The sequence below is a fragment of the Mizuhopecten yessoensis genome, unplaced genomic scaffold, assembly GCF_002113885.1.
Source record: "Mizuhopecten yessoensis strain PY_sf001 unplaced genomic scaffold, ASM211388v2 scaffold651, whole genome shotgun sequence".
NCBI classification, from domain to species: domain Eukaryota; kingdom Metazoa; phylum Mollusca; class Bivalvia; order Pectinida; family Pectinidae; genus Mizuhopecten; species Mizuhopecten yessoensis.
The window spans coordinates 3,519-29,690 of record NW_018403653.1 but is presented as its reverse complement, the minus strand read 5'-3'; the positions used below and the strand labels follow the sequence as shown (position 1 = coordinate 29,690).

The 26,172-nt window shown below is 35.8% G+C and overlaps 1 protein-coding gene across 1 annotated transcript; it reads left to right on the top strand.

Annotated features, from left to right (window-relative positions):
* Positions 1-6,372: 6,372 nt before the first annotated feature.
* LOC110451529 (tumor necrosis factor-inducible gene 6 protein-like) lies at positions 6,373-19,347 on the top strand (the record flags this gene model as incomplete). Its single annotated transcript, XM_021499606.1, has 3 exons — positions 6,373-6,583; positions 13,195-13,449; positions 19,207-19,347. Coding segments are annotated over exons 1-3 (460 nt in total), but the record flags the coding sequence as incomplete, so codon positions are not given.
* Positions 19,348-26,172: the final 6,825 nt, after the last annotated feature.

The following is a 26,172-nucleotide window of genomic DNA, read 5'->3' as shown; positions in this document are numbered from 1 at the left end:
GTTAGATATATGATTTCAAGTCAACAATATAGGGGACAAAAACTGCATAATAAAGGTAAGAGATGATGACCAAAACAATTAAATAAACGAAAGTCGGGGCATACAGGAGGAAAGAAGGATGCATGGTAGAAAGGTTACTTACAATTCTCACTTGAGGGGGAAAACATGGGGAATATCTACTACAGAATGACGGTAACATCCCTAAAGGGACTCTTCTACTGAAACTAAAATGAAAAGAAGAAAAAACAGTAAACAGAAAAAGATTTTTTTTTATCCCAAGCAATACCCCACCAAATCTAAACAAATGACACTTATAAACCACTAGAATCATTACCACGGCCGTGGTCCCTACACAGAAACTAACATTGAGAACAACCTCACCGGTCTGTCGTGGTCCCTACACAGAAACTAATATTGAGAACAACCTCACCGGTTTGTCGTGGTCCATACACAGAAACTAACATTGAGAACAACCTCACCCGTCTGTCGTGGTCCCTACACAGAAACCAACATTGAGAGCAACCTCACCAGTCTGCCGTGGTCCCTACACAGAAACTAACATTGAGAACGACCTCACCGGTCTGTCGTGGTCCCTACACAGAAGCTAACATTGAGAACAACCTCGCCGGTCTGCCGTGATCCCTACACAGAAACTAACATTGAGAACAACCTCACCGGTCTGTCGTGGTCCCTACACAGAAGCTAACATTGAGAACAACCTCGCCGGTCTGTCGTGATCCCTACACAGAAACTAACATTGAGAACAACCTCACCGGTCTGTCGTGGTCCCTACACAGAAACCAACATTGAGAGCAACCTCACCGGTCTGCCGTGGTCCCTACACAGAAACTAACATTGAGAACAACCTCTCCGGTCTGTCGTGGTCCCTACACAGAAACCAACATTGAGAACAACCTCAGCGGTCTGTCGTGGTCCCTACACAGAAACTAACATTGAGAACAACCTCACTGGTCTGCCCGGACATGGAAAGGAAATGTGAAGTTTACACCTTGACGTTCATACTAGTTACTTGTCTACTGAAGAAGACGAAAAACATATCAAAGTTTTACCTTTTACACAAACAATGTACGTATTAAACGTGTCGCAACGTTTGTGTAAAAGTAGAACTTCGATATCACATCCTTCCAAACTGATGAATCTTATTGAACATAAGACGAAGAACAGTCATCGACATGTAATATAAACACCCACTGGTTATGCTTGGTGTGAACCATGCATGATACGAGGTTGGTTCACAACTGAGGAGGCTATCGGATGCTCATTAAACCAGACCTGCTAGTAATCAGGGGTGTATACCTACATCCTAAAAGGACATCAGACCATAGAAATGAACTTCAGGGATTTATTTTCGGAAGTGATGACCGCAAACCCATCCCACATCGTAATAAAACGAGATTTAAACAGGAGAATGAAGAAACTATCTAGCCACCAACTTTCTACACCTTATAGGAGACTCGTTCCTTAACCAACACGAGAGACCCGTCATATCTGATGGACCATCTTTAGTTAACCTGCCGTTCACTAATCAGCAATCGATGATCAACATCAGTCTGACACCTGTACGGTCACAGCATCATACTGGTACCTGTACGGTCACATCATCATACTGGTCCCTGTACGGTCACAGCATCATACTGGTACCTGTACGGTCAAAGTATCCTACTGGCACCTGTACGGTCACAGCATCATACTGACACCTGTTCGGTCAAAGTATCCTACTGGCACCTGTACGGTCACAGCATCATACTGACACCTGTACGGTCAAAGTATCCTACTGGTACCTGTACGGTCACAGCATCATATATATACTGGTACCTGTACGTTCACAGCATCCTACTTGTACCTGTACGGTCACAGCATCATTCTGACCCCTGTACGGTCACAGCATCCTACTGGTACCTGTACGGTCACAGCACCATACTGGCACCTGTACGGTCACAGCATCCCACTGGTACCTGTACGGTCACATCATCATACTGGTCCCTGTACGGTCACAGCATCATACTGGTACCTGTACGGTCAAAGTATCCTACTGGCACCTGTACGGTCACAGCATCATACTGGTACCTGTACGATCACAGCATCCTACTGGTACCTGTACAGTCACAGCATCCTACTGGGTACCTGTACGGTCACAGCATCCTACTGGTACCTGTACGGTCACATCATCATACTGGTCCCTGTACGGTCACAGCATCATACTGGTACCTGTACGATCACAGCATCCTACTGGTACCTGTACAGTCACAGCATCCTACTGGGTACCTGTACGGTCACAGCATCCTACTGGTACCTGTACGGTCACATCATCATACTGGTACCTGTACGGTCACAGCATCATATATATACTGGTACCTGTACGGTCACAGCATCCTACTTGTACCTGTACGGTCACAGCATCATTCTGACACCTGTACGGTCACAGCATCCTACTGGTACCTGTACGCTCACAGCATCCTACTGGTAGCTGTACGGTCACAGCATCCTACTAGTACCTGTACGGTCACAGCACCATTTTGACACCTGTACGGTAACAGCATCCTACTGGTACATGTACGGTCGCAGCATCCTACTGGGACCTGTACGGTCAAAGTATCCCACTGGTACCTGTACGGGCACATCATCATACTGGTACCTGTACAGTCACAGCATCCTACTGGTCCCTGTACGGTCACATCATCATACTGGTTCATGTACGGTCACAGCATCTTTTTGACACCTGTACGGTCATAGTATCCTACTGCTACCTGTACGGCCACAGCATCATACTGGCACCCGTACGGTCACAGCATCATACGGGGACCTGTACGGTCACAGCATGTACTGGTACCTGTACGGGCACATCATCATACTGGTACATGTACGGTCGCAGCATCCTACTGGTACATGTACGGTCACAGCATCTTTTTGACACCTGTACGGTCGCAGCATCCTACTGGTACATGTCCGGTCACAGCATCATACTGACACCTGTTCGGTCAAAGTATCCTGCTGGCACCTGTACGGTCACACAACATACTGGTACCTGTACGGGCACAGCATCATACTGGCACCCGTACGGTCACAGCATCCTACTTGTACCTGACGGTCACAGCATCATTCTCACCCCTGTACGGTCACAGCATCTTTTTGACACCTGTACGGTCACAGTATCCTACTGGCACCTGTACGGTCACACAACATACTGGTACCTGTACGGTCCCAGCATCATACTGGCACCTGGACGGTCACAGCATCATACTAGCACCTGTACGGTCAAAGTATACCACTGGTACCTGTACGGTCATGCATCATACTGGTACCTGTACAGTCACAGCATATACTGGTAACTGGACGGTCACAGCATCATTTTGACACCTGTACGGTAACAGCATCCTACTGGTACATGTCCGGTCACAGCATCATACTGACACCTGTACGTTCAAAGTATCCTACTGGCACCTGTACGGTCACAGCATCCTACTGGTACCTGTACGGTCATACATCATACTGGTACCTGTACGGTCACATCATCTTACTGGTACCTGTACGGTCACAGCATCATTTTGACACCTGTACGGTCACAGCATCCTACTGGTACATGTACGGTCACAGCATCATACTGGCACCTGTACGGTCACAGCATCATACTGGCACCTGTTCGGTCACAGCATCCTACTGGTACCTGTACGGTCACATCATCCTACTGGTACCTGTACGGTCACAGCATCCTACTGGCACCTGTACGGTCACAGCATCATACTGACACCTGAACGGTCACAGCATCCTACTGACACCTGAACGGTCACAGCATCCTACTGGCACCTTACGGTCACAGCATCATTCTGACACCTGTACGGTCACAGCATTCTACTGGCACCTGTACGGTCACAGCATCCTACTGGTACCTGTACGATCACAGCATCCTCCTGGTACCTGTACAGTCACAGCATCCTACTGGTCCCTGTACGGTCACAGCATCCTACTGGCACCTGTACGGTCACATCATCATACTGGAACCTGTACGGTCACAGCATCATACTGGAACCTGTACGGTCACAGCATCATACTGGCACCTGTTCGGTCACAGCATCCTACTGGTACCTGTACGATCACAGCATCATACTGGTACCTGTACGATCACAGCATCATACTGGTACCTGTACGATCACAGCATCCTACTGGTACCTGTACAGTCACAGCATCCTACTGGTACCTGTACGGTCACAGCATCCTACTGGTACCTGTACGGTCACATCATCATACTGGTACATGTACGGTCACAGCATCCTACTGGGACCTGTACGGTCACAGCATCCTACTGGTACCTGTACGGTCACAGCATCCTACTGACACCTGTACGGTCACAGTTATTCTTATCATTTAACACGGATTGTGTTAGGGCTGTTCCTTGGCATCACGACTTCTGCGATCGAAAGATGATTGATGCGAAATCATCGGACATGTATTAGGGCTGTAGGATATTTTATCATTATTTTTTTGGAACTGGNCGGGGCTGTAGGATATTTTATCATTGTATTTTTGATGCTCTGGTTTATTTTGTCGTTTTGTATTGGGGCTGTGGTATATTTTGTCGTTTTGTATTGGGGCTGTAGGATATTTTATCATTGTATTTTTGGTGCTCTGGTTTATTTTGTCGTTTTGTATTGGGGCTGTAGGATATTTTTTCATTGTGTTTTTGGTGCTATGGTTTATTTTGTCATCATGTTTTGGGGCTGCGATATATTTTGTCCTTGTGTATTGACGCTATGGTTTATTTTGTCGTTTTGTATTAGGGCTGTAGGATATTTTATCATTATTTTTTTGGAACTGGTATATTTTGTCTTTTTTTGTGTGTTAACGCTATGATATATATACATGTGACTTTTCGAGTGTAATGGCGTAATACATCTATATCATAGTGTGAGTGATGTCATTTACGATGTATTGAGCCACATTGATGTTGTCGTGTCGGCTCGACACGGGCGTTAGTGTGAAGTGTAAATAAAAAGGCTGTAGAGTTCCCTGAACAGCTGTAGAGTACAACACTAATTCCGGTATTGAGGGTCGATACATGATGTTTAGGGGCGAGGTTAAGCTTCACAAACAGCAACGCGTCATTACCGTAAAATGATCATATTCATAAATAAAATCCCAGTGTTAAGCCTGCGGACATGTGCTAACGATTTTCTGAAAAGAATGTCAACCCTGCTGACAACACATGATATGAGGAAGGAGATGTGAACTAACCCCATGATGAATCACACAGAACAGTTACGATACTACACGAAGACACACAAAACTGCAAGAAGACGTTGGATATCCCCAGTGAAATACTTGTCGAAAATGATGTAAGATGTACTAGCCCCAGCCTACAAACTTGTAGGAGACTCCAAGTGTATTAGAGCACAGAGATGTGTAAACATTTATTAAAGGTGCTTTTTTCCACACACTACAAGCACGTGGATAATACTATAATTAGCCAAAGCCTATGGAAGTTTGGATAATGATATACCGTTTATTAGAACGAGCCTGGTTTCAAGTCTCTATTTTTTGTTAATATTGCCCTTGCTCCCAAAATCTACGATGATTTGTAGGGTATGTCAACTGCTGACGGACAAACTTACAACACGGGTTTTGAGGGACACAGGTTGATGAAAACTATTGGCAATATCTATGGTCAACATTATGATTTCATTTGGGAATAATTTTACTTATTACAATGAGTTGTTTCGTTGAAACTACGAAGCTTCTCGTTTCAGGACGGCTAATTGCTTTGATTTGACCTAGATTTACAACAGTTTGGATTGATAAAGAGGAAGAGTCTTATTCTTTTAGAACACTTGGTCATTATACTCCTTATCCTATTTCACTGGCTTTTTTTATTTATATTTTGTCCTAATTTTATCGATTTTGAGTTTTAATGACGGTGTTGTTAATACTTTGGTATTCTTTGGCTATTTTTGTTTTACAGATATATTAAAAAACGTCTTTGTATGTTAAATGTTAAGACAAGACATGGATTCTCAACGATTCGACCTCTAACACTACTAATAAGTCCTAATTGGAATTAATGACCATATGGTGTAGGAGAGATATTTACTTTGTTTGGCTCCCCGCATCGGTATACAAATGTTTTTAATGGATGCTTCCTTATTCCGTATTTCTAATGAGTATTTTGCAACCTCTCTTCAGTAATTACATGTAATGTCGGCTTGCCATACAGTTCGGGTACAGAGCCTTCAGACGTCTGGATGTGGGGTGTAGTTGTATCAACTTAAGCCTCTGTAGTGGGCGGGGCCTCAGCCATGGTGTACTGGGAACACGTGGCTCCCCTGACTTGATGGTTAGCGTGTGAGGCATTTAAATGTCACTGGTATATTACAGGTATGTTACACTGACGGACGTTTCTGTCTAAACCTACGGCCGATACCTTACACTGACGGACGTTTCTGTCTAAACCTACCTACAACTCAGGCCTCATATTGTGGAGAGTACCTACGGCCGACTGTGGTCACCATGGGGAATCTGGCTCTCGTTACCCTCTTCTTATGTGTTGGAATGGCGCATGGATTCGGAAAGTGTGAGTAGTTGTTTTAATAGAAAAGTCATTATTATACACCGTTTGATGTTTATTACACTTACATCTTTAATTAGGTAGAAACAGAAATCATTAGCCAGGCAATCGCTTTTCGGAAGATTCTTCGTAGTAACAGACATTTAATATTTCACAGTGCCAACATAAAAATAAATACTGCACGAAAGTGTGTTTGATCCAAAACAGACATTTCCATCATTATAGGATATTTCTGACAATGCTTAAATGACGGACTGAAATATTGGTTGGGACCTGTAGACTCGAGAAAGTTAAATGTTTGTTTTAAACGTTTATTTCATACGTTAATGACCAATATGATTGTTCAATGTGTATGGTCTTTGACTTACAACCTTTCACATCATGACCTTCTTGACGGGTTTAATGGAGAATATTCGCGGTGCCACTTGTGGGACAGGAAACACTGATGGATCACTACGTCGACGCCATTTTGTAGGATGATATAAATGTAGTTAGTATCAAAGCTTACCTGCTAGTTTTAATTTATCATCTTTCCTAAAGCTAACTGATCAAGTAAACTGGTTAATATAATGAAAAAAGGGGAAAGGATTTTGTCAGGCACCACAGCAACAATTGCCAATTTGGTGGAAATATGAATGTTGTTTTATCTTTGTTGTAAGCACAAACAAAACTATCTTTTATCTTTATTTCTTAAATGTACAGAGTTATGCTAGCTACCTACAGTGGTTAGATCCAGACATCAACTACCTCCCAGCTAGTGGTAAGGTAGCTAGCTAGTGGTTAGATCCAGACATTAATTACCTCCCAGCTATAGTGGTAAGGTAGCTAGCTAGTGGTTAGATCCAGACATTAATTACCTCCCAGCTATAGTGGTAAGGTAGCTAGCTAGTGGTTAGATTTAAACACTAACTACCTTTAGTGATTAGATTTTAACTTTAACTACCTTTAGTAGTTAGATTATAACTCTAACTACCTATGATGGTTAGTATTAACATTAACTACCTAGGTTAACCATCTTAAATGGTTAGATTTAAATACGGATTACCTATTGTGGTTAGACTTTAACACTAACTACCGATATTGGTTTGATTTATAAGTCAACTATCAAATGTGGTTAGATTAATACACTAATTACCCGGTATGATATTGATACACGAGTTACTTATTTAGGTGATATTTATACACTAACTACCCGGTGTGATATTGATACACGAGTTACTTATTTAGGTGATATTTATACACTTGCTACCTGTTGTGATAATCAGACATCTGTCACCGTTGTAAGTCCGTTAACACACGTCACTGAGATATCGATATAAACACACTGTACCCAATGCCATGGTGATATCATCTCGTTCTCATCCTTTGTAAGCTGCTTCATTATAACCTTGTTCCTAGCTTACTTACACTTTATTAGATTAACTGTGGCCTATATGTCTTTGTATAGATGTCTGCTATACTGTCTAATTTGCACTTTCATCCCCTTATATGTAATTGCCTCTTACTGTGAGAATCAGTTGAATAAAGGTGACTATAAAACCTTATCCATGTACCAAACCCATCTGTCTCGTCGTTCTATTATGATTATTTATATGTCTAAGCAGTGTCACCGTTTTAGAATATTTCCCAATACTGACAAATGCTTTGAATCAACTTTCCACTGGCAAACGTACTGGGGTAGAAGAGGAACGCCCCATATCAAATTAATATTACAAATCCGTCGTGGAATTTACACAGGAAGTACACTTGAACAAAGAGTGCCTCTATATGTTTAAAATTCTACCTTACCGGCTCTGTCATGGATATCTAATGAATGATGATTATCCAATACTGTCCAATATAGCAGACACCTAATCAATTCAGTATCTTGTTTTGCTGCCACCCCAACACAGAACACACATTTAACATGTGACACACCTGTGTTATAACTTCCCCATCTATTCGTACCCGATGACCTCCAGCTGTTAAACTACATTACCTTTAGATCCTTACCAGGAAGTGCAGCAAAACAAATTATTTGTATTTATTCAACATGAAGAAAATCTTCTAAAGATATGTCCCCCCTGCTCCTATTTCTCAACTCTCGCCTTATTCGCCCTGCATCCTTCTCCTCCTCCCTCTTGTCAGTGTGATACATATGGAGTAAACTTTAAGATTAACGTAGGTTTATTTTACGTCTCGGAATTAAAGAAGGTCATACAGGTATTTGCTTGTCTGACGCAATTTAGGCCATAACTCTAGTTTCGTTGGGCCGGCTTTATTAATACTTTTTAAGCTCATTCATGCGCAGTTTGTTTTTACTGTCGCTACTATGAGGACGACATGACATTACTTTGACTTTGCCAAGAAGAAGAAGACGCGTTCCCTTCCGGAACACCTGGTCTTATTCTCCTTGTTCTGTTTCAAGGGTCACCATGTAAACCTTTCATTTGTTCATTTTGCCCTGGTTTTTATCGATTTTTAGTTCTTAACATTATTTTGTTGACGCTTCAGTATTCTCTTGTAGTTTTATTCGTCGGAGTGATGCGTAGAGCGCAAAGTCGGTGTTCATTCATCTTAAGTTCTTGATTGGTCTGTTTGCCTTCTGAGTTGTATCATTGGAAGTAAACAAGTGTCCGACGCTTTGTCACCGATATGTAACTGTCCCTGGGATGATGTATACAGACATGTGTCTTATTTCAAACATTGACACTTCGGCTGTAGACGACAGTGCGGACTGATTGATAGCCAAACTTTCAAAGCGTCTTTCCATTTTGTTCAAGATAAGATGACTGCTACCATAATGTAGAAATATATCAGGTGCAAACATCGTATATATCACCGTCTAATAGGAGGGGAAAATGAATTTAAACGGAAAGGATTTAAAAAAGAAAAACACTTTAATTTCAAAAGTTCATTGGCGAATGATGAGCGAACTGTGTATACTTGGGATTAACATATAGAACGTGTTGTGATTGGTTGTGCTGTACTCTGGTAATCACATCACTGACAAGCGAGATAAATGCCTTGTTTAGAACAGGGCAAGACAAGAAAAAACATTACCACCGTCTATTTTGAATAGTGCGATCAATCTAACAGACAGGCGGCCGCACGTGAACTCGACGGTTTTTGGATTGTTAAGTTAACGAGGAATGTTATATTACTAGGTAACGGTATATAGAATGATAGGGTAAACTACAATAAGAAAACAATGTTATAGTAAACTACGCTGTGATTTATGACGTAGTAATTAACAACAAAGTGTAACTATGTAAAGTGATGATATACTGAAATGTATATGGAAAGTTATAAAATACTATAATAAACGGCACTATACCTCCCCAGACAACACTATAAGAGAACAGTTCCCTGGGGGAAGGGCCATACTAGAATAGCATTACACTTTATATGTAATGTAATAGTATATTACACTATATATGTAATACTATAGTATATTACACTATATATGTAACGTTATAGTATATTACACTATATATGTAATGTTATAGTATATTACACTTTATATGGGATGTTATAGTATATTACACTATATATGTAATGTTATAGTATATTACACTATATATGTAATGTTATAGTATATTACACTATATATGTAATGTTATAGTATATTACACTATATATGTAATGTTGTAGTATATTACACTTTATATGGGATGTTATAGTATATTACACTGTATATGTAATGTTATAGTATATTACACTATATATGTAATGTTATAGTATATTACACTATATATGTAATGTTATAGTATGTTACACTATATATGTAATGTTATAGTATATTACACTATATATGTAATGTTGTAGTATATTACACTTTATATGGGATGTTATAGTATATTACACTGTATATGTAATGTTATAGTATATTACACTATATATGTAATGTTATAGTATATAACACTATATATGTAATGTTATAGTATGTTACACTATATATGTAATGTTATAGTATATTACACTATATATGTAATGTAATAGTATATTACACTTTATATGTAATGTTATAGTATATAACACTATATATGTAATGTTATAGTATATTACACTTTATATGTAATGTTATAGTATGTAACACTATATATGTAATGTTATAGTTTATTACATTATATGTAATGTTATAGTATAAGATATGTTGTAAGATTTGTTCAATCTGTCTTGTTTTACAGTTTCCATCTTATACATTGAATTACACATAGACTAGCTTTATATTTTCATATAAAACTATAAGAGCTTAACAGTTTTGGCGACTGTGACCTGTGCATATATTTGCACATGGACTTTTGGTCAATGTCTGCCAATATCTATGTGATTTGATAGCTATATAGCTCATATACAATTGTAAAATGTTATAAAAATAAATAATACCTGTGGAAGTGTTTTGTGTGTGATGTGAGAAGCGTGAATGTATTTGTATTTCAGTTATGTTAATTAAGAAGGAGTTACATCCCTTTAATAATTTTTTTTTTTATAATTTTCATTTCAAAATTGATGTATTAATTAAATCAAATAAAAATAATAGAATCCGTTCATTTAGCCACCGCTGGAGATAATTTATAGAGGCTTTGCCTGTTATTCCATCCAATTGACTTGTATCAACTTTGTCAATAAAATTTGTTGAAATGAAATGTTATAGTATATTACACTACATATGTAATGTTATAGTAAATTACACTTTATATGTAATGTTATAGTATATTACACTATGTATGTAATGTTATAGTATATTACACTATATATGTAATGTTATAATATATTACACTATATATGTAATGTTGTAGTATATTACACTTTATATGGGATGTTATAGTATATTACACTATATGTGTAATGTTATAGTATATTACACTTTATATGTAATGTTATAGTATATTACACTATATATGTAATGTTATAGTATATTACACTTTGTATGGGATGTTATAGTATATAACACTATATATGTAATGTTATAGTATATTACACTTTATATGTAATGTTATAGTATATTACACTTTATATGTAATGTTGTGATATAGTGCACTGAGCATGACAGACTGTAACATTAATTGTAACACATTTATGATAATGCTATATTGTAAACAATTTATTTCTAATTGGGTATACTGTTAAATTCCTAATCATGTTTACATTGTTACTTTTTAAAAGTGTTTATATTGTTGGCTGTGTGGATACTGTGTGTCATTCCTATTGTTTATACTGTTGAATTTTTAATATATTCAGATATACGCTGTCATTACTATTACAATATTGTCTATAATATTACATTGTTTACACTGTCATTACTATTACAATATTGTCTACAATATTACGTTGTTTACACTGTCATTACTGTTACAGTATTGTCTATAATATTACATTGTTTACACTGTCATTACTGTTACAATATTGTCTATAACATAACATTGTTTACACTGTCAGTACTGTAACAATATTGTCTATAATATTACATTGTTTACACTGTAAGTACTGTTACATTATTGTCTATAATATTACATTGTTTACACTGTCAGTACTGTTACAATATTGTCTATAATATTACATTGTTTACACTGTCATTACTGTTACAATATTGTCTATAATATTACATTGTTTACACTGTCATTACTGTTACAATATTGTCTATAATATTACATTGTTTACACTGTCATTACTGTTACATAATTGTCTATAATATTACATTGTTTACACTGTCATTACTGTTACATAATTGTCTATAATATTACATTGTTTACACTGTCATTACTGTTACAATATTGTCTATAATATTACATTGTTTACACTGTCATTACTGTTACAATATTGTCTATAATATTACATCGTTTACACTGTCAGTACAGTTACAATATTGTCTATAATATTACATTGTTTACACTGTCATTACTGTTACAGTAATGTCTATAATATTACATTGTTTACACTGTCATTACTGTTACATTATTGTCTATAATATTACATTGTTTACGTTGTCATTACTGTTACAGTATTGTCTATAATATTACCTTATTTACACTGTCATTACTGTTACATTATTGTCTATAATATTACATTGTTTACACTGTCAGTAGAGTTGCATTATATTCAGCAGAAAAGAAAGAGTAATACTGTTACTTCACTTTCTTTCGTAAAACTCTTTAATTCATACTTAATCTTTCATCAATGTCCCTCCTTGATTGCCCCCCTCCTTTGTTTTAAACCGGCGTGATTCTTAAACGGAATGATCCTGTATTTTGTTGTTGCTGTAATCTGTGACGTGTTTGTCCTTGGCGTTGTTACTGCTTCTAAGTGTTTTCTTGACTTGATATGACGTTTTGTGTTGATAAGAACCATGTATGTTGCTCCAGTAGGGTTAAATTCTTCTATCCAACTCTTTCGTTATGACTGCCATATCTGTCTTGATTATTAGTCATAGTATCTTTTTATTTCCAATAGTCCCTTTGTCATATTTCAACCTGGATATTTTTCTCAACTTCATAATTTTAGGCAGACAATGTACCGCTACGTCAACAGACGATTACAACACTGGAACTCATAGCCGATATGATACCATGATAAGAGAACCACTGGGGATTTCACTCAAGGGTGAAATTTCACGGATTTCTTCTTTTCTGTTACAGTTTCGCTGTACATGGAAGAGAAGTGTGGGGAGACTGTCCACGTGGACGTATTTGGGAAACAAGCCGGACGACTCCGTCCCACGCGGACTTCAAAATACAAACCAAACATGAGTTGTACCGTCACTATACGTACAGCCGATTCTCACCGCTTCGTGGTTGTCTTCCGCCGCCTCGATGTCGAGTATGAGCCTTTCTGTGACGATGATTACCTTCAAATACATGACGGGAACACAACGTCAGCCCCGACAATACCAGGTAAAGCTATTCGTAAGTCAAGGTGACTTTCAAGATTTTTCAAGATTTTTTTTTTATTACGCTCTGACACACAAAGTGTGTAACAAGAGGTCAAACAAAATAACATCAATCAAAATAAAACATGACCGAGAGAGTAGATTACACATGGACAGATTAAGCATTATTTCATAGACAGATTCAGCATTATTTCATAGACAGATTCAGCAATATTTCATAGATAGATTCAGCAATATTTCTTAGATAGATTCAGCAATATTTCATAGATAGATTCAGCAATATTTCACATTGTTTGATGTACATATGTATCAGATGTATTGTTACAAAGTAACAGTAAGGTTATACTTGACAGATTCAACATTATTTTCTTACATGTGAAACAGTAAGTTTACACATAATTATTTCATACATGTGAAACAGTAAGATTACACATCCTCATTTCATACATGTGAAACAGTAGTATTATACAAGGACAGATTTAGCATTATTTCACACATGTAGATTACATGTGAACAGATTCAGCATTAGTTCACACGAGTGAGAGTAGATTACACATGAACAGATTCCGCATTAGTTCATGCATGTGACACAGAAGAATATATATGACCAGATTTATCAGCATTAGTCATATATGTATTGGATACTCAATTTTCACAGCAAATTATCTTCACTGCCATAATCATAATGCAAAGTATAGTATTTTTGACATACTGATTTATTTCAATTGTTATTTTTTTATAATTATTTGCAGTTTTACAAGAAATGTACTAACCCTTTTGATTAATTGTTTGTTACATATTGTGAACATTCCTTTCATTTTATCAACATTTGGATTGGTGTAATAATATTTTGGAATAAATTTTTCCCTAATCTGGCGTATGGATTCTTGTTGACATTTAAACAAATAATGAAATTCATCTCCTGTTTCATTTCTATTACAAAAAGTACATTCTCTTTCCTCTCGAGGAATTCCCATCCAACGGCCAGTTTCCAGGGGCAGCGGAAAGTTTGACGAGCGAAATTTGCAAAACACAACACGATCCCTCTTGTTTAATTGAGTTAAGTAATTTTCAAAACCAAAATTAGATTTAAATAATAGATAATTTTGTCCTCTACTACTTTTTTCGATATCGGCATACCACTTTTGAATAAACTGGTCATTAAGCGTTTGTGTTATAATATGTTTAAGTTTTTGTCGTTCTAGAGTAGTCACTTTTTGAGATGTCCAGATATATGTCAACCCTAGATCATTTAGTGTAGTTTTGATAAAATTTAGCCACTTCGAGTGAAATGCGCCCGTTTCGTGCATTGCATGTATAATATTATATAACTGACTCGATACTTTACCATTTTCTGTTATTAGTTTGTGCCAAAATAAAATCATTCTATTTTTAATAGTATTTTCTAAAGGAAAACGTCCCGATTCTCCATATACCATATAATTAGGCGTAGATTTCCTTAAATTGAGAACTTTTTTTATAAATTTCAAATGTATCGTTTCCAAGAGGGTAATATTTTCGAATCCCCATATCTCTGACGCGTATAACAGTATAGGCAATATTAATGTATCAAAAAGTTCAAACTGTAGGTCTACTGGTAAATTGATATTTCTGATTTTCCTATATAAAGCAAATAATGCTTTCTGGGCTTGTTCAGCTAGTTTCTTTTTCGCCTTACCAAAGTTTCCAGTATAGTTAAACAATAACCCAAGGTACGGATAAGAATCTACAATTTCAATTTCCTCTCCGCAAAGCATAAATGTACTATTGATTTTCGATTTTCGTTTTGAAAAGACAACTATTTTAGATTTATTTGTATTAACATGTAATTTCCATATTTTACAATAATCGCCGAAGACATCTAAAGCTTTCTGTAGACCCTCGGGCGATTCTGCCAGTACAACAGTGTCATCCGCATATAACAAAATAAACAATTTTAGGTACATTCCAATACAATTTTGACTAAGATTATCAATATCTTTGAGACATTTCACCTCATTATTAGACAGGAACTCCTCTAGATCATTCAAGTAGATCGAAAATAAAAATGGCGATAAATTTTCCCCTTGTTTTAAACCGATATTGCTCGTGAAGAACTGAGTCTGCTCGTTTCCATTTTTTACACATGACTTAGTATCAGTATATAAGTTATAGATTACATTTAGTATTTTGCCATTGATATTGCTTCTCAGCATTTTTTCCCAAAGTCCAACCCTCCACACTGTATCAAAGGCTTTTTTAAAGTCAATGAATGAACAATATAACTTTTTATTATAGGAGAAATACATTGATATTAGTGTTTGCATTACAAATATATTTTCTGTAGTAGAATAACCTTTCCTAAAGCCAGCTTGGCTTCCATGAATAAGATTTATTTGATCAGATAATTGATTCAATCTATCATTTAGTATAGATGTAAAAAGTTTTCCCAAACACGATACTAAAGTTATTGCTCTATAGTTGTCAAGGTCATTAATGTCGCCCTTGTTTTTGTATATTGGTTTAATTAGCCCCACAGTCCATGACTTAGGTATTATACCAGTATCTAATATTGTATTAAATAATTTGACATATATATTTATAAAAGGCTCTAAAGAATATTTTATATGTTCATTCAGGATCTCATCGTTTCCACATGCTTTATTATTACTAAGATGTTTAACAGATTTCCTTATCTCTGTCTCAGTTATTGGACCATTTAAAACATGGTCATACATATTTTCATCTAATGTAGGTAACTGAAATTCTTCCACATCACTGTTATCAGTATTAAGATTTTTAAAATAATTGAAAATTTCATCTATTTTTTTATCTACTTTGATATTTTTCCTCGTACAATCTATTTTGTTCAAGATATCCCAAAACTTTTTAGGATCACTTTTTGAGGTTTTTCTTATTTCTCCCTCCATTTTATCTTGGAAGTTTATATAACATTTTTTCATAGTAATACGATATTCTTTACCTTTCCTTTTCAACCTTTTCCTATTCAAATTATTTTTTATCATTTTATAGTTATGCTTAGCGATATTAAACTCGCGTCTTTTCTTGGCACATTCATGTGAAAACCATTGTTTAGTGTTTTTGTCATTATTACAAGGCGTGTATACATTCTTTTTAACACCAAAAACGGATTTACAAGTATCAGAGAAAATATTTCTTATTTCATGTACAACATCATCCATCTCAGATTGGTTTGATATATCATTTATCGTTTGCAGTAAAACTGCCAGTCTAACAGTTTCATTTCCTTCAATATGGTTTGAAAATTCTTGCCTTTTGTTTGGCTTCCATTTTACAAAATCGTTGCATTCCATGGTCACTTTAGGGGGATATTTAGGGGAGTAGCTATCATTACAAGTGCAATTAAATTCTAAGCGACAATGTACATCAGAGAGCAGTGGATCAAATTCTTTCACTTCAAAATCTTCAATAATATTAAATAATTCTGATGAGACAATCAAATAATCTACTAAACTGACATCGTTACATGTTTTTTTACCAATATGACGATCTTTTCCAACTCTTCCATTAGCAATGTATAAATTAGTTCTTTTACATAGATCTAGAAGTTGATACCCGAAGTTATTCGGGTTACATTTATCTTCACTATATCGATCCAAAGGAATTTGATATACAGGTAATTTTTCAAAGTCATACATGTATGCGTATAATTCATCATTTACAGTAATATGCAGTGATTCAAGAAAAGTTTGATCAGGAATAACATAGTCTGGTAGGACTTTAGTTCTCGCATTAAAATCACCCATTAGTGCAACATATTTGTGTCCGTTTGACAAGTCTAGTAATTCATTTTCAATATCATTAAATGCATCATTATTAATGTATTTTGAATTTTCTGGAGGCAAGTATACACATCCAAATAATGCATCAGAATCTGTATCCAGTAGTTTTTTTGAAACTGTCATCCACTGGATATATTCAGTTTCTGTACAATGAAATTTTAAATGACTTTTCATTTTCTCTTTATAAATTACAACAATACCGCCTGATTTCTTTTTACAAGATTTTCGATGTTTAGCATGATATGTATAACCAATGGGCAATTCCAGTGCGTCATATTTATCAGTTTTACTCTCGAGCACAACTAGTATATCATTGGATTTAATGGTTTCTATAAATTCAAGTAATATCAATTTGGACTTAAGTCCACAGACGTTAAGTACAGAAAACTTAAGGGTTTTTTTCTCACGAGAATGTTCATAGGGGGGACCTCTTGTTGCGCACCCCTAGCGGTATCCACCTGCATTGGTTCCGGGGGGATTGGGTCTGACTGGGTTGTTCGGATTCTGCTGCTGAACACGAACCCCATGGCTAGGCAGTGGTTGGTGTGATGTCGGTCCGGGTGGTGGTGGGAAGTAGCGCTGGCCGTTAATGAAGAGTTTATCAGCTCTCATTCTTACCGCTTGGTTCTTTCTTTTCGCCTCTTTCATGACAGGATAGAGTATTTTACGTCTTTCATTGATTTCATATGGGAACTGTTCATTGACGTGATACATCGGTTTGGAGTGTAATTTAGTGGGAGCCGCTGATAATACTCTGTCCTTATCTTTCCTATTACTAAATACCGCCACGATCGAGCGTGGCCTGCCATCATGTCGTGGACGGAGTCGGTGCACCACTTGGAACGGTATATCATCCTCTATTCCAAGCTCATTCTTTATGAAATCATGAAGTACTGCTTCGGTATCTTTAGGGTGAGTTTCCGTGCCAGTCTCCGTCTCTGGAATGCCCCCAAACAACAAGTTGATTTTCATGGATCGTGTCTGGTCCTCGAGCAGCATTTCCTTGACCTCGTATGTCTGTTGCTGGGCCTCATCACGTTGTTGCTCAACTTTGGAGAGACGTTCCTCCAACAAGGAGTAGTGAAAGTCACTATTCTCTATACGTTCCGAATGGATAGTCAGCTCGCGTTTGATATCAACGATAGATTTATCCATGCTACACAATTTTTCGTCCATTGTATTCAGTTTAATATTAATTTGATCCAAGACGTCCAGTTTGGCGAGTCTGTTGTAAATATCGTGGATAACCATGTCAAGCCGAGGTGACGACTGGGGCGGGTAGGGGGGTGGGGACGAGGCAATATTACATGTTCCTTGTACCCCTGAAGTGTAAAACATTTCCGATGGAACTTGCGGTTGAGGCTGTGACATAGTGTTTATGTGGTGACAATATAACTCTCTGTGTGCACTTGCTAAAACATCACTTAATACAGTCTGACATTCACTTGGGCTGCGCGTGCTGGTTGTACCTGTATGCGTGTCACTAATAGTGGTCACGGGTGAGTGGCCCGCACCGTCAGACCTTCGCCTGTTAATATTCCGTTTTCGGCCCATAAACACATTCCAAAAGTCCAAACTTTCATACTACTTACAGCCCTTGGTTCTGCACTTTCATTTTAAGCACAAAGCAAGCTGAGTACGTGTCTTCTCGGAGGTATGCATGCCATTTCATCTCTGCCGGTCTTACAGGCGATCTACTCTCGCCGCCATGTTTTCACCCAGACACATCACATGCATGCGCGTAGATATAAAGCTCTACCCAGAGAATAATGTTTTCGAAAAAAATGTGCTCGAAATTCCTCGAGATAGCTCATACAGATTTGGAGAAGCAAACCCTACAACATATTTCTTTGAAACCATCTTCTGTTACATTTGATTTCCTGAAATGTCGGATTAATTATCATCATACGGTATAAGACAAATACACGTGTCTATAATCTTTTCCATTATCAATGCAGGATTGCCAAGGAAAATGTGTGGGGATGAAAGGCCGAAGGGTGACTACGTCACAACCGGTTCCAGTATGACTGTATTTTTCAAGAGCGACTCATGGTATAATGATAACGGTTTCGATTTCATCTTCACGATATTCCACACAGGTAACTTATATATCAAAGGTAGCGTATACATCACAAGTAACTAAATATCACAGTTAACTTACATATCACAGGTACCTAATACATCACAAGTAACTAAATATCACAGTTAACTTACATATCACAGGTACCTAATACATCACAAGTAACTAAATATCACAGTTAACTTACATATCACAGGTACCTAATACATCACAAGTAACTAAATATCACAGTTAACTTACATATCACAGGTACCTAATACATCACAAGTAACTAAATATCACAGTTAACTTACATATCACAGGTACCTAATACATCACAAGTAACTAAATATCACAGTTAACTTACATATCACAGGTACCTAATACATCACAAGTAACTAAATATCACAGTTAACTTACATATCACAGGTACCTAATACATCACAAGTAACTAAATATCACAGTTAACTTACATATCACAGGTACCTAATACATCACAAGTAACTAAATATCACAGTTAACTTACATATCACAGGTACCTAATACATCACAAGTAACTAAATATCACAGTTAACTTACATATCACAGGTACCTAATACATCACAAGTAACTAAATATCACAGTTAACTTACATATCACAGGTACCTAATACATCACAAGTAACTAAATATCACAGTTAACTTACATATCACAGGTACCTAATACATCACAAGTAACTAAATATCACAGTTAACTTACATATCACAGGTACCTAATACATCACAAGTAACTAAATATCACAGTTAACTTACATATCACAGGTACCTAATACATCACAAGTAACTAAATATCACAGTTAACTTACATATCACAGGTACCTAATACATCACAAGTAACTAAATATCACAGTTAACTTACATATCACAGGTACCTAATACATCACAAGTAACTAAATATCACAGTTAACTTACATATCACAGGTACCTAATACATCACAAGTAACTAAATATCACAGTTAACTTACATATCACAGGTACCTAATACATCACAAGTAACTAAATATCACAGTTAACTTACATATCACAGGTACCTAATACATCACAAGTAACTAAATATCACAGTTAACTTACATATCACAGGTACCTAATACATCACAAGTAACTAAATATCACAGTTAACTTACATATCACAGGTACCTAATACATCACAAGTAACTAAATATCACAGTTAACTTACATATCACAGGTACCTAATACATCACAAGTAACTAAATATCACAGTTAACTTACATATCACAGGTACCTAATACATCACAAGTAACTAAATATCACAGTTAACTTACATATCACAGGTACCTAATACATCACAAGTAACTAAATATCACAGTTAACTTACATATCACAGGTACCTAATACATCACAAGTAACTAAATATCACAGTTAACTTACATATCACAGGTACCTAATACATCACAAGTAACTAAATATCACAGTTAACTTACATATCACAGGTACCTAATACATCACAAGTAACTAAATATCACAGTTAACTTACATATCACAGGTACCTAATACATCACAAGTAACTAAATATCACAGTTAACTTACATATCACAGGTACCTAATACATCACAAGTAACTAAATATCACAGTTAACTTACATATCACAGGTACCTAATACATCACAAGTAACTAAATATCACAGTTAACTTACATATCACAGGTACCTAATACATCACAAGTAACTAAATATCACAGTTAACTTACATATCACAGGTACCTAATACATCACAAGTAACTAAATATCACAGTTAACTTACATATCACAGGTACCTAATACATCACAAGTAACTAAATATCACAGTTAACTTACATATCACAGGTACCTAATACATCACAAGTAACTAAATATCACAGTTAACTTACATATCACAGGTACCTAATACATCACAAGTAACTAAATATCACAGTTAACTTACATATCACAGGTACCTAATACATCACAAGTAACTAAATATCACAGTTAACTTACATATCACAGGTACCTAATACATCACAAGTAACTAAATATCACAGTTAACTTACATATCACAGGTACCTAATACATCACAAGTAACTAAATATCACAGTTAACTTACATATCACAGGTACCTAATACATCACAAGTAACTAAATATCACAGTTAACTTACATATCACAGGTACCTAATACATCACAAGTAACTAAATATCACAGTTAACTTACATATCACAGGTACCTAATACATCACAAGTAACTAAATATCACAGTTAACTTACATATCACAGGTACCTAATACATCACAAGTAACTAAATATCACAGTTAACTTACATATCACAGGTACCTAATACATCACAAGTAACTAAATATCACAGTTAACTTACATATCACAGGTACCTAATACATCACAAGTAACTAAATATCACAGTTAACTTACATATCACAGGTACCTAATACATCACAAGTAACTAAATATCACAGTTAACTTACATATCACAGGTACCTAATACATCACAAGTAACTAAATATCACAGTTAACTTACATATCACAGGTACCTAATACATCACAAGTAACTAAATATCACAGTTAACTTACATATCACAGGTACCTAATACATCACAAGTAACTAAATATCACAGTTAACTTACATATCACAGGTACCTAATACATCACAAGTAACTAAATATCACAGTTAACTTACATATCACAGGTACCTAATACATCACAAGTAACTAAATATCACAGTTAACTTACATATCACAGGTACCTAATACATCACAAGTAACTAAATATCACAGTTAACTTACATATCACAGGTACCTAATACATCACAAGTAACTAAATATCACAGTTAACTTACATATCACAGGTACCTAATACATCACAAGTAACTAAATATCACAGTTAACTTACATATCACAGGTACCTAATACATCACAAGTAACTAAATATCACAGTTAACTTACATATCACAGGTACCTAATACATCACAAGTAACTAAATATCACAGTTAACTTACATATCACAGGTACCTAATACATCACAAGTAACTAAATATCACAGTTAACTTACATATCACAGGTACCTAATACATCACAAGTAACTAAATATCACAGTTAACTTACATATCACAGGTACCTAATACATCACAAGTAACTAAATATCACAGTTAACTTACATATCACAGGTACCTAATACATCACAAGTAACTAAATATCACAGTTAACTTACATATCACAGGTACCTAATACATCACAAGTAACTAAATATCACAGTTAACTTACATATCACAGGTACCTAATACATCACAAGTAACTAAATATCACAGTTAACTTACATATCACAGGTACCTAATACATCACAAGTAACTAAATATCACAGTTAACTTACATATCACAGGTACCTAATACATCACAAGTAACTAAATATCACAGTTAACTTACATATCACAGGTACCTAATACATCACAAGTAACTAAATATCACAGTTAACTTACATATCACAGGTACCTAATACATCACAAGTAACTAAATATCACAGTTAACTTACATATCACAGGTACCTAATACATCACAAGTAACTAAATATCACAGTTAACTTACATATCACAGGTACCTAATACATCACAAGTAACTAAATATCACAGTTAACTTACATATCACAGGTACCTAATACATCACAAGTAACTAAATATCACAGTTAACTTACATATCACAGGTACCTAATACATCACAAGTAACTAAATATCACAGTTAACTTACATATCACAGGTACCTAATACATCACAAGTAACTAAATATCACAGTTAACTTACATATCACAGGTACCTAATACATCACAAGTAACTAAATATCACAGTTAACTTACATATCACAGGTACCTAATACATCACAAGTAACTAAATATCACAGTTAACTTACATATCACAGGTACCTAATACATCACAAGTAACTAAATATCACAGTTAACTTACATATCACAGGTACCTAATACATCACAAGTAACTAAATATCACAGTTAACTTACATATCACAGGTACCTAATACATCACAAGTAACTAAATATCACAGTTAACTTACATATCACAGGTACCTAATACATCACAAGTAACTAAATATCACAGTTAACTTACATATCACAGGTACCTAATACATCACAAGTAACTAAATATCACAGTTAACTTACATATCACAGGTAACTAATACATCACAAGTAACTAAATATCACAGTTAACTTACATATCACATGTACCTAATACATCACAGGTACCTAATACATCACAGTTGACTTAGATATCACAGGTAACTAATACATCACAAGTAACTAAATATCACAGTTAACTTACATATCACAGGTACCTAATACATCACAAGTAACTAAATATCACAGTTAACTAATACATCACAGGTACCTAATACATCACAGTTAACTTAGATATCACAGGTAACTAATACATCACAAGTACCTAATACATCACAGTTGACTTACATATCACAGGTCACTTATACATCACAGGTAACTAATACATCACAGTTAACTTAGATATCACAGGTACCTAATACATCACAGTTAACTTATATGTATCACAGTTAACTTAGATATCACAGGTAACTAATACATCACAGTTAACTTAGATATCACAGGTAACTAATACATCACAAGTACCTAATACATCACAGTTGACTTACATATCACAGGTCACTAATACATCACAGGTAACTAATACATCACAGTTGACTTACATATCACAGGTCACTAATCCATCACAGGTACCTAATACAGCACAGTTAACTTATATACATCACAGTTAACTTACATATGACAGGTACTTAATACATCACAGGTACCTAATACATCACAGTTAACTTACATATCACAGGTAACTAATACATCACAAGTACCTAATACATCACAGTTGACTTAGATATAACAGGTAACTAATACATCACAAGTACCTAATACATCACAGTTGACTTACATATCACAGGTCACTAATACATCACAGGTAAATAATACATCACAGTTGACTTACATATCACAGGTCACTTATACATCACACGTAACTAATACATCACAGTTAACTTAGATATCACAGGTAACTAATACATCACAGGTAACTAATCCATCACAGGTAACATATATATTACAGGTAACTAATACATCACATGTACCTAATACATCACAGGTACCTAATACATCACAGGTAACTTATATGTATCGCAGTAACTTAAATATCACAGGTGCCAAATGCATCACAGGTAACTTGTATATATTACAGGTAACTAGTATATCACAGGTAACTTATATGTATCGCAGTAACTTAAATATCACAGGTGCCAAATGCATCACAGGTAACTTGTATATATTACAGGTAACTAGTATATCACAGGTAACTTATATGTATCGCAGTTAACTTAAATATCACAGGTGCCAAATGCATCACAGGTAACTTGTATATATTACAGGTAACTAATATATCACAGGTAACTAATCCATCACAGGTAACATATATATTACAGGTAACTAATACATCACAGGTAACTAATACATCACAGGTAACATATATATTACAGGTTACTAATATATCACAGGTAAGTTATACATGACAGTCAACTTAGATATCACAGGTAGCTAATTATAATACATCATAGGTAATATAGATGAAATATACATGTATCACAGGGTAACATGGATGTCATACTGGCACGATATAGCACAGTTTTCTGTTCCAAGTCATACACATAGGCTGATAAAGCAATCATACAGCCTCAATATATTCATCTGCAAGTTACATAGAAATAAAATGATATATATAATATTTTAAGGCAATCTGCCCTGTTTAAGATACAGCAGGTGATTTATTTATAACTATTATGTGACGTGGACTATGCCAAAATAATTACCAGCTACGGGTTGCGGCCAACATCGGGAGCTGATAGTCCATCAGTACAGTTAACCACCACGTAAAGTGATCCCAAGAAATACAAGGAAATGAAGCACCTATTGACACTCTATACAAACAGCCAAGCAAAGTGAATACTTACTGTACTACATGGCCACTTAATGTATTGAAACTCACCAGTAGTATTAAACGAAAAAATAATTATAATCATTAATTGTCCCGAAGCATATATATCAGTTTTATGAGCAGGACATAAAAGCATATTCCTTTTAAAACTAGCCAAAGACTACATAGACGAGCGGAATTCAATAGTTTGATGGTATTAATGAACGAATCTTCAAACCTGTCAACAAAGTATGCAGCATTATTCGATGGTATTTAAAGTATTTATCACCATGAAAAAACATGATGCTGACCAACGAAGCAACGGGGTACTCGCTACTGGACCAGTAACCATACAGAATGTAATAGTAGGTAGATATGGAATCTTGAAACAATTATATATCTAGTTAGCAGCGTTGATATACTGATTATGAACTCAAGTGAGACATGAGTTATAAGAATTATCGGAGAAATTGATATGATTAAGCACGGTCGAGTTGGCGGAGATTTCATTAAACAGGAATCCGCATTGAAGACAGGTTTAACTGTAATGCAATGTACAATATTGCTGAAGTGTAAACACATCATAACAGACCAAACAGAAGCCACAGGAGCATTGACAGATCATTTTATTCTAAGTAGATTGTTTGAAATCGGTTGGTCCAGTGTCGTACACTGTCGAGGCAGTGCTGGTCAACCAAGGTAAAGAACAACCTCCATATCCCGCCAGGTCTGACTGCATATAGGAAAGTACTGCCGTCTATGCTTGTGATCAGATAGATATGACCCTGGTAGATTTACTGGACACTGTGTATTTGATAAATAATTCTGACCTTGACATATTTGAATGCGTTGTTGGTGTA